At 37.6% G+C, this 16847-nt stretch overlaps 1 protein-coding gene across 9 annotated transcripts in view; it reads right to left on the bottom strand.

The window, feature by feature from the left end:
* Positions 1-4184: 4184 nt before the first annotated feature.
* elna (elastin a) overlaps positions 4185-16847 on the bottom strand; it is a 105297-nt gene continuing 92634 nt past the window's right edge. For 7 of the 9 annotated variants that reach the window (XM_079823123.1, XM_079823125.1, XM_079823130.1 and 4 more), the window contains 6 exons: positions 13930-13980; positions 13588-13623; positions 11469-11516; positions 9713-9745; positions 8884-8940; positions 4192-6133 (listed from right to left, as the gene is read on the bottom strand). In XM_079823123.1, coding sequence (XP_079679249.1) covers positions 6087-6133; positions 8884-8940; positions 9713-9745; positions 11469-11516; positions 13588-13623; positions 13930-13980 — 272 coding nt within the window. In that variant the 3' untranslated portion in view covers positions 4192-6086. Of the gene's footprint in view, positions 6134-8883; positions 8941-9712; positions 9746-11468; positions 11517-13587; positions 13624-13929; positions 13981-16847 lie in introns of all 9 variants that reach the window. The other 2 variants (XM_079823128.1, XM_079823131.1) reach the window with 1 other exon arrangement.

Below are 16847 nucleotides of genomic sequence, written 5' to 3'. Positions count from 1 at the left end.
GTATCTGATAAGAATAAAACATGTAGTCAAATTATAACTGTCTGAAAGGATTGTTTTTGCCGCTTCCATAGACAATGAGCATTTAAATGTCTGAAACCTCAAATAAACATTATGTGGTTTAAAACGCTGAATAGTTGTGATATGTGATGAGCGCGTCTGTCTCTGGCTCAGCGCCAGCCAAAGCGCGAAAGCATGTTTGAATTTAAGTGGTACCGAAATGAGGCACCGAAATCTGCGTTCTGATCCGGTCCGGTACATACCGGTTATGGCACCGGGTTTCCCTACCCAACCCTAGGCATAAGGGAATTATACTATCCAAGAAAAGCTCATTATTGTTTTTTTTTTTAATTGACAAAAGCTCATTATTGTTTTTTTTTTTAATTGACAAAAGCTCATTATTGTTTTATAGAGCCCGACAGATTTATCGGTCTGCCGATATGAGCCTGTCGCTGATATATCGGCCTCAGCGCATATGCCGCAGATATGCCACTGATATGAATGCGCGCCCAAGCTGCCCACACGTCTCACATCGCGTGAATATTCACACAAAATTACATCAAAATGCCGGACGACTGTCGCACACACATAAACTAAACACAACGGAAAATAGTCCAGGCATAGGCGTCGATTTCGGGGGGGACGGGGGGGACGCGTACCCACCAGATTTCGTCATGAGTCCTTTTGTACCCACCACTTTTTTTTTTTTTTTTTAAACCTCGAGTTCAATTTTGCGGTGAAGCATTGCTGACACACACATATTATTTTTTCCACTCAATTCAATTGTGTCGTAATAACGATATCTTATGTCGTTTTAACGACATCTTTTCTCATAATAACGTGATCTTATGTCGTTTTAACGACATCTTTTGTTGTAAAAACGTTTGAAAAGCAGAAGCAAGCTCCGTAAAATAGGCTCTTCCGCTGCCTGTATCAGTGGCAGTGCCCATAACACGAAATTGTTGTAATGGATTGATGTAGCCTATACAGTTCTTAACAGCCATGGGTAGCAGGTGCCATGGACCGCTCATGATTTAGCGTAATGACGGACCCCGGTGCAGCCACAAATATCATAATTATCTATAGGCTAGGCCTACTGTAATTGAGACATTCAAGAAATGTATTAAAAAGAAAGACGCTTTCAGCCTTACTCAAAGTAGAGCCCTACATTTCTGCCCGAGCCCGACGGGCCCCGACTTTTTTACGCCCTAGGGCCGGGCTTCGGGCCAATTTTCCAGTCATAGCCTACCTCAGACGCGGGCCGGGCTTCGGCGCCGCAAATGAGTAAAGCAAGCCAACACGCAAACTGCCACAAGTGAAACTGAAAATAAGCTAAGTTTTAGATGCTCAAAAGCACAATCATCTTCTTTAAAATTAATGAGACTAAATGCTCTTACCAGTGTTTAGGTCGCTCGTTCTCATAATGCGGTCTTTGATGTTGAAAAGAGCTGATGAATAAAATACTCATATCGGTTGATTTCGTTGACATGAACTCCGTTAAATGTGCATATAGCACGGGAATTGAAGATCGGATATATATTCATTTCGCAGAGAGGTGTAGCCCAAGGTAAGACAACCAGCATGTTTTTTATTTTTAATTATTTGTTTAGATTGTGTAGCCCGTTTCTTTTGCGCGCGCCGTTGCGATCTGCATGCCTCATCTTGTCAAAAATGCCTTTTTACTGTGATGGTGGTGATAATAGGCTAAACGTTTAAACGATGCTTTAAGTGTTTTTTATGGATTTAATAAGCAAGACAAGTCAAGTGTTGATTTCAGAGGCTAAAGCGTTGGGTTAACTCACTGTCGGCAGCTGGCCGCTTGGTCGTCACTTTAAAAAGCAAAAACTTTAGTTTAACAAACATTAAATGCTTTAAACATTTTTCTAAATTAACTTAATAAAGAAACAAAACGAAATATATCTACTTTGACATTAAAAACAAAACTGAACTATTTTAATGGCTGTAACTAATGTGTAATAGGGAGGATAAAAAAAAACACGGGCTCCAGTGGGACTCTGATAATGAAGTGGTAAAAAAAATTGCAAAAATGAAAAATATTAAAGAATTCGCGGGGCGCTTTCGTCGGCATGAGTAAGATAGGCTATAAGACCCGCAATATGTCTCTCATCTGACATTTTTATTTATTTACATTAGTAAGCTGCAGGACATAGTCTTTCAAAACATGACCTGCGCGAAAGAGAAAAAAAAATGTACCCAGCACTTCTGAAAATGCACTTCTGAATGCGTCTCTGTCCCCAGCACATTTCAAACCAAACTGACGCCCATGAGTCCAGGCCTGGTCCTCTCTCGTCCTTCACTGTCATCGCGCCTCCTTTTATGCTTCCAAAGCTCCTCTGTGAGAGGTACTGAAATTAAAAAAATGTGACGATACCAGCATTTCTGTAGTACCGGTAGCACAGAGTATATTCAGTACACACTAATAGGCAGCTGCTTTCAGTCTCTTCCGTGTTTGTAAGCGCAGGGCTCCAGACTGTAGAGATTTAGACTAGTGTCTGTGAATATTAAACCACAAAATACTATTTAAATATTAATCCTGCATGTTCTGCGTGTCTCTGTGTGAATAAATGGCGCAGACGCACGGTTTCATTTGCCGCACACACACAGCTTCTGCTGTGTCACTATATGAGGACATGAACACATTAACTTCTCTCCAGAGCTGCTCTGGTGTCACTTCATGAGCATTTACCGTTTCATTTGAGAAAACTATCATCATTTCATAAACTCACAGAAACTCAAAGCGCTTCATGGCAATCCGTCAAAATACAAGTTAACTTGAAGAAATTGACAGAAATATATTAGCCTACCGTTGTACAGTAGATTTAGCTACGTCTCAATGTAATAATAATACTAACACTAAAAATAATCATTCTTAAAATGATTATTATTGTTATTATTAGTAGTGGGTGTGCATAGAGGATTGCTTATTTTTCACTTTTTTTATAAACATTTACTTTTAAACAGCATTTAGCCTTTAAATGTTTATATGTACTATTTACTTATAAATGTACTTATAATTAGTCATCATAAATAATAAACTCATTTAATTGAATTTCATATTTTCAAATTGTTAAATAAAATAGTTCCAACAGATTTTTCTATTGGTACCGAGAACTGTAAAATTTTAACTACTGGAATTACTGGTATTGTGACATCCCTACTCGGTTGATATACGTCTATGTTTTTTTTTCTTCTGTATTCTGTATGAATTATTGTGATCCATGACGACTAAATGACTCAACAGCGGCGTGCTAAATGCTGTCCATGTGTGTTGCCATGGTTTCTACAAGCGGAAACGGAGGATAGCGCAGATATTACATCATTGATAGGCGTCAAAGACAAGGAATTGGAATTTTTCTGGATTTACAAATCCTTGGGACCTTTTGGGATAATGTAAGCACACAAGTGCATGAAATATATCACACTGTGCAAGTGGGTTTTGGATATTTTATTACAAAAATCTTACATATTGTGCCTTTAATTAATACTACCCATACGTATTTGTATAATTGAAAAGGACACCTTAAAATGAAGTGTAACCTATTTTTATTTAAAAAAATGTCATATTATAACAAGACAGCCTATGTTCATACACTTAATAAAAAAAGAACAGTGACAATTTCATATAAATATATCTATTTTTTTCATTTAATGTTTTTACTTTTGGGTCATTAAAATGAACATTAAACTGACTTTTAAAAAGAGTTCTCATATAATTTAAAAAATAAAGCCTAAATTGGCTTAACTTATTTTGGTGAGTTGAAGTAATGTAAAAACATATTTATTGATCAAGTCATTTTTTACAGTGTGTATATTGTTTTATCAAATTAATAGTTTCAGCCCTGGATTATGATGGCCCATTCGACGCTGTTGTAAAATACTCTATAAACACACACCTGTGACCTCATCACATCAGTATTACTGTTGCTGTGTGTTTATTTTATGGAAGCTTGCAGGTATATGTTGTAAATGTTTAATATAAAAGTAATAATCCCGTGAAGCTGTGCTTTCTTTTTTAGGCAAGACGCAACATCCCTTAGTTGTCCTAAAATCACTGTAAGCCACGGTTTCTTGGGCTCAGTGCTTTAGTATACTTTGACAACAACAACAAAAAAAACATGTTTTCATCATTTGACACAATTAAGCATACCAAGAGACACTTGTTTTTTTATATTTATGTAAAATATTTTATTTCATTTTTCACTAGAGCAGGTAAAATGCCGGGATTTCCGGGAACTAGTCAGAATATAGGTTGTGGAAAAAGTGCAATAGCCCCGCCCCTTTATTTAAATAAGATGGAAATCCTACGGCACAATACAGAAGACCTGGTAGGGCTCACAGGCAGGTCAAATACAGCACCAGGTATATTAATACATGATAAAGTGTCCAGATGGATCGAAAAACAGTATCAACCAAATATAGCAAAAACCGACACATTATATGTTTGATAATACATTGGCTAGTTAGGCTTTTGGGACGGACACACACACACACACACACAGTTCGGGGGGATTTACGTACATAACCTACACACAGACACTCGCATCTTAAAATATCACACACAGTTTTGCAAGTTCCAGAGTGACTACAATGCATAAGCTATTTAAAGCAAAAAAAGAAAAGTTATTGTCATATGATGTGTACAAACTTGATAATTGGTCAACATGTCAAGTTCTATGGTGCAAAACAAACAACACAAGGCAAAGTAACCTGTTGATAATGATCCAACTTACTGTACGCATATGATTTATGTATGTATTTATATATATAAACTAATTCTATGTGAATACACAATGATTAAAGAAACACATTCTCGGTCAAATGATGGAAGCACCTGTAGTCCCCGGGTCCAGGGAAAAACATAAGCACATCTGTTAATCTTCCAGATTTAAGCATACATAATGTACATAATGATTACTATTTTACACGTTTACTTTCAGTTTGTTCCCTTCACCGGACAGATACCGAAACAGATTTCCACACGGTGATTGATATTAGACACAAGCCGTCGTTTACTTCTGCTTGTTCTTAGCATAATCAGAGCAAAGCTCTTCATACTTCACACGGTGTGCAGGAATGAATGTTGCGATACGTTCGTTCTGCCATCCACAAAGCTCTCTTCGCATAATGTATTTAAATGCATTTGCATGCATGTTACGGCCTACTTATAAAAACACATGGGCGGAGTGTCTCAAATCAAAAGACGCTCGCTAATGCTTCATGAGGGGGCGAATCTCACAAAACATGTCGAGAACATGAAATACAAATGATTGTATTACAGTAATGAGAATATAACATTACCATTGAGCATAATTAATGATTACAAATAATTACAAAACAACCCCTCAAAAGTAAAAGCTCAGAACGCATTACTGTAATAAGATTTGCTTAGTTGTCTCCTAAAAATAGGCACAATTTTCTGTATGAAAAATTGTTTGTTTTTTTTTCTTTTTGGAGGGGATTCACTCATACAGGACTGGCTCATCTGCACAGAAAGCTGGTGAAGGGTCAAAAATAACAAGCAAACCGCTAAGCTGAAGCACGGCCAGATGTGAAGTGTTTCAACCCAGAGTTTAATCAGCAGTATGACAGGACTCCTGGAGCTCAATGCTTTCACTTACTCTAAGGACGGGAAAAGATCTTGTGCAGGCAAGGCACTACGTACGTTTGGCGAGAAATGCCATTGTTTTAAGAGTCTAGAGAGCTAGATCATGACTGCAACTGAACTAAAGAGCTTCGGGTGGTCTCAGAACTCCAAAATCAAGAGGTCGGTGCTTAAGACCTTTACATTTACACAATAGCATTGGCATCTGATGAACCCGGTTATATATGCAACCCTACAACAGGAAACAGTAACATGATGGAATGTGCCATAAACAATCAGGATTGGAATTAATGCCACAAAACACCAGACGTTTCATGGATTTGGATTTGTTACAAATATTTACTATCGATAAAAAAAACATAACACTTGTGCATGATGGGATTGTTTGTTCGAGTATCAAAAGTACATTCTAGAGCATGCAGTAGCACCATGTTTCTTGAGGTCACTTCACATCTGAAGAGATCGTTTACTTTCTTCTCCTCCCGCAGTATTTTCCTTGGCATCCCGCTCCACCTGCAGAATGACACCACACGTCAGACGAAGCCTCAGCGTACACGACATGCTACAAATGACTTTGTTTGGGTTCCGAAGATGGACGAAAGCCGGATGGGTTTGGAACGACACGAGGGCGATGAAAGAATTTTTGGGTGAACTAACCCTTGAGACGTGATACGACAAGATGCTTTGTGGCTGAAACAAGATTTAGTAACACTTTCCATTTGCTAATATGAACTAACAATAGCTATGTTTCCATCCAAAGTTGCGCATTTAAATGAATGCGCAAAATGGGAATATCGCATGAAACATTTGCGAATAAAGCAGCCTTATCATAGACTGGGTAAACCCAGCACGATCTGCTGGCGATTTGATTTCGCCCTGCAGCTCAGGCTGGAAACATGTACATATTTCTATCCTGCTTCCGTTACAAATTTGCAGGGACCAATCACAAACCGGCTTATCCACCTGGCGCGCTATTGGCGGGTTTAACACAATGACGGAAAGAGAAGCGATGGATCGTTGGCCTGATTGGTTGAAGGACTATCCAATTACGTACAGTCATTTGAACTAAGCTCATTGATCACGCCTCTTGTGGTCTGATTGGTTGAAGGACTATCCAGTTGCGTACAGTCATTTGAACTAAGCTCATTGATCACGCCTCTTGTGGTCTGATTGGTTGAAGGACTATCCAGTTGCATACAGTCATTTGAACTATGCTCATTGATCACGCCTCTTGTGGTCTGATTGGTTGAAGGACTATCCAGTTGCATACAGTCATTTGAACTATGCTCATTGATCACGCCTCTTGTGGTCTGATTGGTTGAAGGACTATCCAGTTGCGTACAGTCATTTGAACTATGCTCATTGATCACGACTCTTGTGGTCTGATTGGTTGAAGGACTATCCAGTTGCATACAGTCATTTGAACTATGCTCATTGATCACGCCTCTTGTGGTCTGATTGGTTGAAGGACTATCCAGTTGCGTACAGTCATTTGAACTATGCTCATTGATCACGCCTCTTGTGGTCTGATTGGTTGAAGTACTATCCAATTGCGTACAGAGTCATTTGAACTATGCTCATTGATCACGCCTCTTGTGCAGTAGAAAATACTGATACTGCTCAAATTTTTTGATTTTGTTAATATTTTTCCTGTAGTAAGACAAACATAAATAGTGATGAAAGCCAAAATATTAAATGTTACTGATGTATATTGACAGAGAATCCTCTGTTTTGTAGAGGGGGTCAATGACAATTTTCACCTGAGATTTTCGAGCCAAATTACAGGGGTGTAAAAATACTTAATAAAGATGGCAGCATCATTATTTATTTTTACACAGAGATTGGTAGGCCTATTAGTAAAATCTGTTGACTTTAGCAGTCTTTGTTTCATTATATTCCAACAGTGACAGTTAAAAAATGGAAACAAAGCACTTCTTGTGTTTTTTTTTTGCCTCAAGTTTGCATGCCTGTAACTCAAGAAGTATTAAAGATATCTTAATATCCTTTTAGATTCTGGTTCTTAACAAACTTTCCTTTTGGTATCTTCATTTTAAAGGCCCTCAATGGTTCAGTCCCAGAGATATGAAGATCTAAATGTGGCTCCATGAGCAAATTGGTAAATTGTACACATTTTCAGTGGTCAAAAACCAAATGTGGGTCACTTTGCATCCAGCTGATACTTTTTTCTTTTAAAGGGGAATATCTAAAGAACAAATAATGTTAAAACTAGAGATGTATCTCCTTTTTTTCTATCAACCCAATTCCATAGAACATACCTGAGTGCCATAAATATTCATTTTCTAAAGTTTGTATGCCTGTAACTCTAAAAGTATTCAAGATATCTAAATATATTTCTAGATTCACATTCTTAGTAAACTTTTCTTTTGGAATCTTCATTTTTAATGCCATATATAGTTACTAATAAATACTGTAACAAATGTATTGCTCGTTGTTAGTTAATGTTAGTTAAGGGTACCGTTGTCAAAATATCCTCTTGTGTTTAAGGACTTTTATTTTGAAGTATATTTTGTCCTGATGTCTCACTTCTTTTGTTAAGTTAGGGACTAGTCACAGCACTTGCATATTGTTGCCCGGTCTGATTGCTTCTATTGCTCTCCTCATTTATAAATGGCTTTGGATAAAAGTGTTTGCTAAATTATTAAATGTAGTTCCAGTTTTCCTTTGTTTCCATAGTGATTGATTACTCAAACCTGTTTCTTGTTAGTCTCTTGTTATCCTGTGTATATATACCCCTGTCTTTCAGTTATTTGATTTGAAGTTGTTGCGTTTGTGTTCTTATGTTTGGACTGTTGTCATCATTTATGTTGTCATCTTCCTTGCCTATTTGGATTATCTTTATTTGAACTGCTGCAATTAGATCCTGGCCTTTCTTCATCCCTGCCTAACCATAACAACCTTATTGAAATGTGTTACCAACATTTTGAATGGGACTTGGTTTTATCAATCAGAAATCTGTCTATTTCATATCTGAATGGAGTCAGAATTGAATGTGAGTTTGGAATTATCCTCATCCAGACGCCAACCAATGTGGCTCTGTTTTATAAACTCGCGTATGTTCACTGATTCATGTCAATCCAAACTTGAGAAGTAGGCGGCCAGTGTTTGGTGAGATTTGGGATCAGAACGTTTAGTTGAGGACATCAGAAATGAGAGCAGTGATTATGAGAAATCAGTGATTATGTGGCGGCAGGGATTAATTCTGTCTCATCAGTTCACTGCAGACTCGGATCATTCTCACATACCATGGTAACCTCCTCCCAGGAATCCCGACAGTCCACCTCCGTATTTGGCTGCTTTGGCTGTGGAAAAAAAGTACAAAATGAAATACATTCGTGTCCCCACATACTATAGTATAGACGGTTATAACACTACAATTTATCAAAAGCTCATTTTTGCTCATGATCTCTAAATTCCAATTTAATTATAATAACAAAAAGCCCATTTTGTAATGTTCTTGTAAGATACACTGACATCAAAGCTAGCACAATGAGCTTTTGAACTGAATGTACAAAGCTGTTGTTTGAGTTCAGAAGGCTTGGAATATAGTGCATGAGTTATATGAACCACTTTAATGATACTTGATTTACTAAGGTTTCTAATTTATTGCATGTATATAGTTTAGAGCAGGGGTGTCCAGTCCTGCTCCTGGAGGGTCACTGTCCTGCAGAGTTCAGCTCCAAACCCAATTAAACACACCTGAACCAGCTAATCAAGGTCTTACTGGAAACTGCAGGCGGGTGTGTTTGAGGCAAGTTGGAGCTAAACTCTTCAGGACAGTGGCCCTCCAGGAGCAGGATTGGAAACCCCTGGTTTGGAGGGAAGGACACCCACCACGTCAGTCCAAGGCTGAATCCGAAATCGCCCCCTGTACCCTCAAATAGGGCACTATTAGGCACTAAATAGGACATTCGTTTTCATTCACTCCTTCAAGTAAACTGTATTAGTGGACTAACGTAGGTAATAGGGAATGAGGGTTTAGGGGGTGATTTCGGATTTAGTCCAATAACTAGAGCTCAGTCTCATACGACCGCAACCTCCAGGGATGTTTTTAGGGTTTGGAAGAGCTTGTACCTTGTTGTGGTGACAGTCCTGCTCCATATCCTCCTAAAACACAAGAAATCATTACATTATTATGAGCTGTTCAAAGGGATTGAGTGTCATTGTCTCTATTATGTAAGTAAAAAGAGGGATATCGGTGTGAAATAGATGAATACAGGAACGGTGAGTCAGCCAAAGGAGAGTGTCAGGATTACAGTTTGTTCCAGCTGGAGATTTATGACCAGCTGTGACCAAGAGCATCTGGATGGAAATAATAATAAACCCACAAGCATCTCTACGTTGTGATTATATAATGACTAACACGTAATAGCGTGCCGTATATGACAGCAGCTTGAGCGTGAGTATTAGCAAGCACTGAGACTAACATTATGGTAAGAATGCAAATGCACTTTGCATGATATTTGCATTTCAAACCACACTTTTCATAGCAAGCGGATTTCAGTGGGTCAATGTCTACATGTCCTTCCGTAGTGAACAATGGCTCTTTTTAACTTTAAAGTCCCAGTGAACCGGAAGTTGCAGCTGATTTTATTTCAGTGCTGTGACGTATTTCCAAGTGAATGGGAATATTGAATAGTGGGCATGGTTTCTCTCCATCTCTCGCTCATAGCAGATTAACGGTTGGGAGGGGAGTGGTTAAGGATATTCAAACCCAAGCCGTCACACAGTCGTCATCGGAAAGGGAACGCCATTCCAGACCGGAAGTTACTTTTCAGATTTTGATTAAAGTTTACCACGGCAAACTATTTTTTGGATTAATTGTTCACCCTAAGGCCTGTAATGTGTGCTAACAAAGTAAATAAGATCGATTTTGATTTCATGAGGACTTTAAGGTTGCACTTTATTTTACATGTACTTACAATGTACTTACTCCAGAAAGTACTGGGTAATATAAGGTAACTACACAGGTTATGATTGGTTTAGGGATAGTACCTAGTTATTACCCAGTTATTGAAATGGTTAAGTACATAGTATGTACATGGGGAACAGGATGCTAAATAAAGTGTAACCTTGTTTCATTTATGGTCTGGTATCAGGTACAGACAAGTTAGAGTACTGCTGGGAGTCAGGCTTAAAAATTTTAAAATATCACAGCAAGTGTTTCATCATTTATGTTCAGTGTGTTTTTAGCAGATGCATGAAGACAGTTGTCCTCAAGTTCACTCAGGTGTCCTAGCACACTTTGACTACTATCATGATCAACTACCGTTTGGTGGGAACTACATCTAAAATATTTTCTATCACATGTTTTCTTTGCTTAAAACAAGATTAAATTATACATATTGCTCAATAATAGTTGTTTTGCTTTCTTTATATGGTATATCATTGGTCTAAAAGAACGAAAGCCCTACATTTGAGAACAAATCTACAACCTTCAAATCTGTAACCTTGTAATTAGGAGACATCCGAAGCGAGGTAGAATTCCTGCTCTGTTTCTCTCTAGAGTTTTTCAGAACAGCAGCGAATATGCTGTTATTACCAAAATAATTGTGTTAAGTGTTATCACACCAGCCTTAGGAACACAGCTGTGATTGTACAGTTTTAAATACCGCTCATTCAAGCACCAAACCACTGTAGGTCCTGTTCCTGTCCTGCCTGTCTCTGATCCTCTGATAAATACAGCACTAGTCAAAAGTAATTTTTTAAATGTGCATATTCCCACCAAGATGGCTCTATAAACGAGAGATGTAGTCTATAACAGAGGGGTTGAATTCCATATGGAGATGCAGTATGAGTTTAGCCTGGGATTATTTTTATAAAACGATACCTGGATATGCTTGTGGATATCCTCCATATCCTCCTGGAACTGCACCGCCTGTAGGGAGAAAAGATTCAAAGATTTTGTTCTGCAACTCAGTTGAACCAATGCCTGCTACAGATCATTACAAATCACACTGTACCACATTGATCGAATAAACTGTAAAAGTATGATATGTATGTATTGAATAGTAGGCTACAATGCAAGTTAGTATCGAATAATAAAACGTCATTAGCATGCGCTAGTGGTAGATAAATATTGCAAGATGAATCGCACTTTGGCAATTGTGGCGGTGAAAAAAAAGAGGGAAGCAAAAGACAAGAATATGGACGCGGTCATGGCTTGGGAAAAAAGGCCAATTTTGCAAATGGAGCCTCGACCACAGATATCGCCACGATTGGTTATCTTTCATCTGGGACAGCCCCAAATTGTACAATGTGTACAGTGCATAAGTATTTATCAATAGGTACACTGTTAAAATGTTTAGTGTGAAATGACAATATATTCCAGGTTAATAACTGCATGACTTTCACAGTAATTCCTCAGTAGGACTTCTCTTGTGTCTAACTGCACTCTTGGAATATCAGACTGTATTTCTATAGTGCAGATGTACTATGAAGCTACCCAGCATGCAGTGCGGCGTGACTAGATTATGCTGTGGACTTTCTTGATTCTATTGGTTTGATCTGTGCTGCTGAACTTATTTTTGGTTCACTTTTAGCAGTTTGTGTTATTTGTTTGTTTTTTAATGTTCATAATTTATCTTTAATATTATTTATTGAGTGTCATCATTGTTGTGTTTTGTATGTTGAGTATTGATGTCTGTGCATCATTAGGTTATGGAAGAAAAAACATCTTGTGTTGAAAGATAAATCTCAGCTGCTGCTTTACTATTGTCAAATATCCGTCTACAAACGATTTTGAATTTGAGATATTGGGAATATTTATGCTGAAATAACGTTAATAATATTATACTTTGACTAACTTAAAATCTGCTGATTAGCTTATGTTATATTCTAGCTTGTCATTGTTTTAACAAATGTTTTCATTTGTCTCACTTCTGACATGGCTAGATCAGAAATTTGAATATGAATATACAAGGTGGAAGATCCCGAGCAAATGCAACACTGATCACCATCATGGTGACTTCAAAACAATTACAGCACTAAACTATATCATTTCTTACAGTGGCATGATTAAAGACAACTTTATCATGTGAATTGACAGTGAAACAAGAGCAGTAAATTACAGTGTTGTCAGCATCATTGTGCTGTCGATTAACAGAAATGTGTAAGAAGAATTACCCAGCATGCATTCATTTCACTGTAAATTCCTGGCAATTTTAAGATTACAACTTGTTATCTTGTAAAAACACTTTAGCATTTTGGCAAATGTAAGCAAAGATTAACATAGCTGAGATCCCTTCTGAAACTCTAAGTTAGACACGTGTTAGAGTATTTCAGTTTTTTTCTCAGGAGAAGTTTTGTTGTGACTCTTTTCTACAGCAAATATTCTGACAGATGGCTTTTGCAGGGTTTGCTCGCTGCCGTGTCTTTGCATAAGCAGAGAAGCGAATTTGGGAATGCATTCTGAAAGGATGGCGCTAGAAGGAACACAGTGACACCACATCACACGAGAGCTCACAGGATTAATGCAGACAAATCCATGATCCCAGCCTCACTGCAGTGTGTGTGTGTGTGTGTGTGTGTGTGTGTGTGTGTGTGTGTGTGTGTGTGTGTGTGTGTGTGTGTGTGTGTGTGTGTGTGTGTGTGTGTGTGTGTGTGTGTGTGTGTGTGTGTGTGTGTGTGTGTGTGTGTGTGTGTGTGTGTGTGTGTGTGTGTGTGTGTGAGAGAGAGAGAGAGAAAGATAGTGAATACAGAAGTGTGTTACTGATAAGAATGTGTATGTATGTATATGTGTAAAGGGGAGGGGAAGGGGGGTATTATGGTGTCAAGAGAGCACCGAGACGCCATAAGACCACAGGAAAATCATTCCTGGTACTGTTAACAGAATAGCATATAATTGGCAGTATGGTGCATAAAAGCCAGCTTCAAGCACTGGTTCTCGTTTATTGAAAATATAACTATTCTCCTCCATCATTCTTTGTACCATTAATGCTGGGCCTCACCTGGCTGTGCATATCCTGTACCCAAAGAGCCGTAGCCTGTTAATAGAATAAGATGGTAAACATACTCATCACAATTGTAGCTAAAACAATTTAGAGAAAGAAAACAATAAACACTCAGCACTTGTTATATGCACTTCCTTACATCCTCTACAATTCCCCAGTGGAGAAAATGCACAATTAATTGAAGCTTGAGTGTTAATCTATAGCCATGGAGAGTACATTTGTTCTTGGGGAAAATCTCTGAAGATGAACTTGGCAATGCTTTTGAAATACAGTGTTGCATTACAGTGTGGAGTCGTGTTGTAGAATATGGATATGTTTGAGTATGATTTATTTTGCTACCTGGTTTAGGTGGTTTAGCTCCAGTTCCAACACCTGCTGGAAACCCTCCACCTGCAACATATGATCTCAGTGTCTTTTACAGCACTCCAATACAGATAACAATAACAAAGCTGTTTCAATTGTAGGTTCACTATTTTGAGAGTGAAATTGGCATTGGTCACATTACAGAATCAAGGCTGTCCGTGTGGAGGACATCGCAACGATGTAATTTCCTACATCATCGTCACCTTCTGTCCACAAATATACCATTGGTATGCTACCAAAGCAGACACTGCACTGTTGAGACACTGCACTCTATGAGATATTTTGGTACTGTGTGGTTTGCTGAATCTTATAAAATGTCACATTTGCGATATAAAACTATTTTGGTGAAAAAATACATCTTGACATCCAGTGTTGCCACAGTTACTTTGAAAAAGTAACTTAGTTACTTTACAGATTACTTGATTTTAAAAGTAACTAAGTTACTTTACAGATTACTTGATTTTAAAAGTAACTAAGTTAGATTACAAGTTACTTTATTAGTTACATTCATCAGTTGCCGACAACACCTCTGCAGCCTCAACATAAAAATGAAAACATGTTACACTATACTAAACATAAAACACTAAACATAAAACCCTAAACATGTTAATGAAAAGGTACAAATTACTTTGTTTTTATTAAATATATTTATGAAAAACAATTTATATTTAATTTTTAATTTATATTTATATATGAATGTAAATAATTATATGGGCCTACACAAATAATATAAAATTACAAGATTTATATTTTATTGTAAACGTAATGTGCAGCTCTGTAAAGGGACAACAAATATATGATCGATCCGTGAGAACAATATATTTTTTAATAATCTTTAAGTGCACAAAACTATGAAAATATATGAAACGCTTCAAAACAGAGCGGCAACAAAGCGCTTATGCGCATCCCGGGTGCAGAATGATGCGCTTAAAGCAACATGGAATCAGAGTGTGCAGTGCAGCGCGAGTGCACATTGAAAAGTCCACGGCATAAAGAGAAGATGAGCGTCGAGCCCACAAATCCTAGTCTACTATGTAGCCTATCGGTCCAAACATTCACTGATTATTTGTTTCTTCACAGTTTTTAATTCTGGTTATTGTGCGTGTGATGCTAATTAATAGTCCTTGTGTTGTCACCTGAGTAGCGAGCACAACATCTTTCAGAAACCGCTAGATAAACTCCAGCAAGATAAATTATTTTATCAACATATCAAGTATTATAACGGGAATATATCATATTGGAGTGAGCTTTACCGTGCTGCTGCTGACTGGAACCGAACGACGCGCAGTTTGAATGCTGAACGGAGAATGACAGAGCAGCGGAGGAAAGACATTCAGCTATGGCTTTAGATGACTTTGTAGGCTACTAGCAAATAATAATATACTAATAATGATTGCTGAAGGATAATGTGACAATATATATTTCTGATGATTATTTAATTATCACGACATGCCTAATCTGAGCAAGTGACTGCCTGTCTTGAGTTTTGTCGACAGACGGAGCGGCCGCCTCGTAATTCTCTATGCAGGAAAAACCCTGCTGAGACTAAACAAGAAAGCAAAAATATATATTTTTACTAAGGAAAATGACAAAAAAAAGTAACTCACAGTGACTTGGATAAGTTACTTTAATCTGATTACTGGTTTGGAAATAGTAACGCGTTAGATTACTCGTTACTGGAAAAAGTGGTCAAATTAGAGTAACGCGTTACTAAGTAACGCGTTACTGGCATCACTGTTGACATCTGACATCTTGGGTCTCGAGTCTGCGCAGTTAGTGATCATGCACAGTAAATTCCCCGGTGTTGAATTAATAGCGCTCGGTGTTCATATGGGAACCCCCCGCAGGGTGTTAAAGTAACACTGAAGCAGTGTTAGAGTTAATAAGATACTTAAGTGATTAATTGAGTGATGATTGTTTGATTATTGGAGACACCTGATGATAATGAGCAGAATCACTGACGGAAAGAGAAACACAAGAACTACAACTGACTTCAGCCACAGCCTTAGATGAAATCAACTGAAAAGACACTACATCTCTTTTTTTCTGTCATTTGTCTACAGTTCTTTTTGAGAATCAACAGGTTCAGATGTTGATGCTTTATGGAAAATGATTGATCACCATTATGGAGATCAGTGTTTTTGTTGGGCAGTTTGACTTGGCATGCTATGTCAGTTTGTGGTCTTTGTAACAGTGTTTACTGGAACACATACTTGTTGAAAAGGAAGCCATAAGCCTAACCCTAACCCTAACCTAAATTATCACATGATATAGTTATCATCATAAAGAAAGAAAACATTTTTGACTAAACTAATTTTTGAGAGAATTGGTGATATGTTAGTAGATTTTTACCATAAATGCTTTACTGCCACAGATCAGTCATCCTAAATTTAGATGTTTAAATACTTTTAGGGGGAACAATTTTTTACGCACACAGACATCAAGAATCATCATATGAATCTCAACAATGGTGACATGCTGCAATGCATGATGGGAGTCATGAGTGTTATACTATGATGATTATATATCCCAGCATGCATTGCAGCATGAAGCATGTCACCGTCATTGAGATTAATATTCTGATTCTTGATGTTTGTGTGGGTGTGCGTAAAGTGGGTTTTTTTTTCACAATATATTTCAATAACTAAACTCTGAATATTTGATATTGGGCAAGAAAGGATTTCTGATGAAAATCTAGTAATAACAATTGTCCAAGTTTATTTTTATGTATCAAATATCATTCTCCTTTATGCTGTTGAAAGATATATCACAAGACCGTTTATGTTCATGGTTTCTTTTGCAACAAATTATGTGTTTGAGTAAACACTGTTACAAAGACCACAAACTGACATCAAAGACCACAAACTGACATCAAAGGCCAAGAGTCAAACTGC

The sequence above is a fragment of the Gobio gobio genome (assembly GCF_949357685.1).
Source record: "Gobio gobio genome assembly, chromosome: 8".
NCBI lineage: Eukaryota > Metazoa > Chordata > Actinopteri > Cypriniformes > Gobionidae > Gobio > Gobio gobio.
This window is presented reverse-complemented; position numbering and strand designations above follow the sequence as displayed.